At 48.6% G+C, this 2,608-nt stretch overlaps 1 protein-coding gene across 1 annotated transcript; it reads right to left on the bottom strand.

Moving 5' to 3' along the window:
• Positions 1-680: 680 nt before the first annotated feature.
• Positions 681-2,373, bottom strand: blcap (bladder cancer associated protein). The gene has a single exon (XM_080204405.1). It carries the CDS (start codon positions 2,053-2,055, stop codon positions 1,792-1,794), a length of 264 nt encoding a protein of 87 aa, XP_080060531.1. The 5' UTR covers positions 2,056-2,373; the 3' UTR covers positions 681-1,791.
• Between the last annotated feature and the right edge of the window lie 235 nt (positions 2,374-2,608).

Here is a 2,608-nt window from a genome sequence, read left to right as displayed (position 1 = left end):
ATCTTGATTAATAAGATCAGGGGTTAAAGGGAAAAGACAGGAAAATGGGGATGAGAAAAACCATCAGCCATGATGAATGGCGGAGCAGACACGACAGGAGCAGAATTAGACCACTCAGCCTATGTCTTATGGTCTTATCCTCTGCCTCATTTCCCCCCCCAGAGAAAGTGTTTTAAAAAAAGATCTGGTCATTGTTCTTGCTGCTCAAGTATTAATTTCTAGCATGCCCAATGGGAAAGTACATTTACAGGAACACTGGATGAGAACATGCTTGGTGGTGGTGGCTCTCCACAGTGGGTTTAGCCTATCAACTTTCATCGTTCAAGGTCACAGAAAGAAAGAGCAGTGAGTTTTTGGACAAAGGAAGGCAAAAAATTGGAAAAAGGTTACCCACTACACCTCAAATTGTCTTCACCTTGGACCAAAAAAACCACATAACCTTACTGAGAAAAAAAATAGATTAAACAGAGACAGTTCAGTCAGAGAAATAAGAAAACAATCCATCTGATTAGACATAGATGTTACTGGATTTAGTAATCAGACGTTAGCAGCTTTCTCAATAACCACACTGTCAAACAAATTTGCAGGATAGGTTGACCTGAATAAAACTGAACACAGCATGCCAGATATATTGGCCATTCTTCAGAATTATTGACAAATCAGAAAAACAGTTCAAGTAATGCTGTAAACCCGTTTTATTTTCTGAAGCTCACTTTAAAAACATTTGGTGCTATAGACTGCATCATGCAACACGCTTGCACATCACAGACGCAGATGGAAGTGCACTAGTGGGCTCAAACATGATCAAAGAGGTGGAAGTATCACATATGAAGATATCTTGTGTCGTTTGTTTTCTTGATAATCGCAAAAGACAAAGTATCAATTAATGGGCCTTGTATTGCCATGAAGAAAAGACAATCAGCTATGAGGTTTAATACCTGTATTACTAACAGTATTTGTATTATCTGATCAATACTTATGACTGGCGTAAAATCTCAAACCCACTGTGCAAAAATAAACTAGATATGTAAACTGTGAAACATTTGCATATTTAATCACATCCTACACTAAAATCCCTGCATTTTAAACACAAAAGCGATACTATTTCAGCTAACGAAAGTGTGCAAAAATAGCATCCTTCTCAAAGACCAAGAAAACAAATGAACACCCAAAAGAAAGTACATAGGTATGTCGTCCTAAATTAAACCACAACAAACACTAAGACCTCCCAATTGAACGAAGTCATACACATTATTAGCCGTAAAGTATTTTCGAAGTCATCCTCAAGAAGACAGGGTGATAAACAACAGGTCTTTGTTCCAGAGGTTCATCATTCACGACTTAAGTTTGCAAGCCGAGGCCATAGGTTTCCACTATTCAAGGGACTGAATAAAGGCCACATCATCTGAGAATGGATGGGGAGAAACAGTGTGGAAATACTGAATTTCGTTCCTGTAATCATACGCAGCGCAGGCTCCAAATACAAATCCATGCAGCATTCTTGCTCCACATTCGCCAGCACGTTATCTTTTGCAGTGGAAGCTGCCAACTGCAGACAACATCCCACTTCCAGCGAGGGTTGCAAATGAACGCAGAGAAAAACGACCCCCTCTTTTTTTATTCTGTCCAAGAGTCAGGAGGGCAATTGCTGGACTGAAAACAAAAGAAAGGAGATGGAAGCAAACGGGGAGGAGATGGAGAAATATCTTGAGCAGGGGAGGGGGAGTGGGAGGCAGAGACCATCCGGCAGCTGAATTGGGAGGAGATTGTCCGGGGCACAGACGGGCAGGGTTAGGTGCCCACGATGCTGGGGTCGTGGGCAGAGTCAGGCAGAGGGGCCCCGCCGCAGTGGTAGAGGAAGCAGTTGCCCCAGCAGCTATAGCAGATCAGGAAGAGGGCAGCCAGGAAGACCAGCGCGCAGATGGTGCAGGGCTTGCGCTCCAGCAAGAAGCTCAGCAGGTAGAAGCCCATGAACATGGAGTGGCTGAACCACAGCGCCGGGTTCAGCGGCTTGGGGATGAGCAGCACGGGCAGCAGCCACTGCAGGCAGTACATGGCGGAGCCCCGGGGGAGGGGGGCTCCCCGGCCGTCCGCCCGCCCGCTGAGGAAGGCTGACTGAGGGACCAGCCCCGAGTAGCCCTGGCCTGGCCCCTCCCCCGCGCACGGTGTCTCTCTGGCGACTCTCTCCCGGCTCCGCACCGACTGCCTCCGGGCCTGCAGCGACTTTTCCTACGGTCCCGCACTCCGGATCCTCTGGGCCCTCACTGTCTCTCCGGGCCTACAGCGACGCTCCCCCGGTCCCGCACTCCGGATCCTTTGGGCCCTCACCGAGCCTGCAGCGACCTTTCCCCCCCACCACCCCGCCCGATCTCTCTTCGGACCCTCACTGTCTCCCCGCTCCTACAATCACTCTCCGTGGCTCTGAGTGTCTCTCGCCCGCTCGACTGCGCAGCCGCGTCAGCTCGCCAGGCCCCCCCCCACTACTCCCCCTCCCCCGCCTGCACAGAGGCGACTAAACAACTCGCCTGCATTCCCACCCCTTCCCCTCACCCCGTCATTGTAACGTTTCATGCTATTTGTTTGCCATTTCTTTTTTTTTCTTCTTCCT

Source organism: Carcharhinus amblyrhynchos, chromosome 16 (genome assembly GCF_965287045.1).
Source record: "Carcharhinus amblyrhynchos chromosome 16, sCarAmb.v2.hapA, whole genome shotgun sequence".
In the NCBI taxonomy this organism is placed as follows: Eukaryota; Metazoa; Chordata; class Chondrichthyes; order Carcharhiniformes; family Carcharhinidae; genus Carcharhinus; species Carcharhinus amblyrhynchos.
Note: the sequence above shows the minus strand (reverse complement) of the source record. Positions and strands in the feature narration are given on the sequence as shown.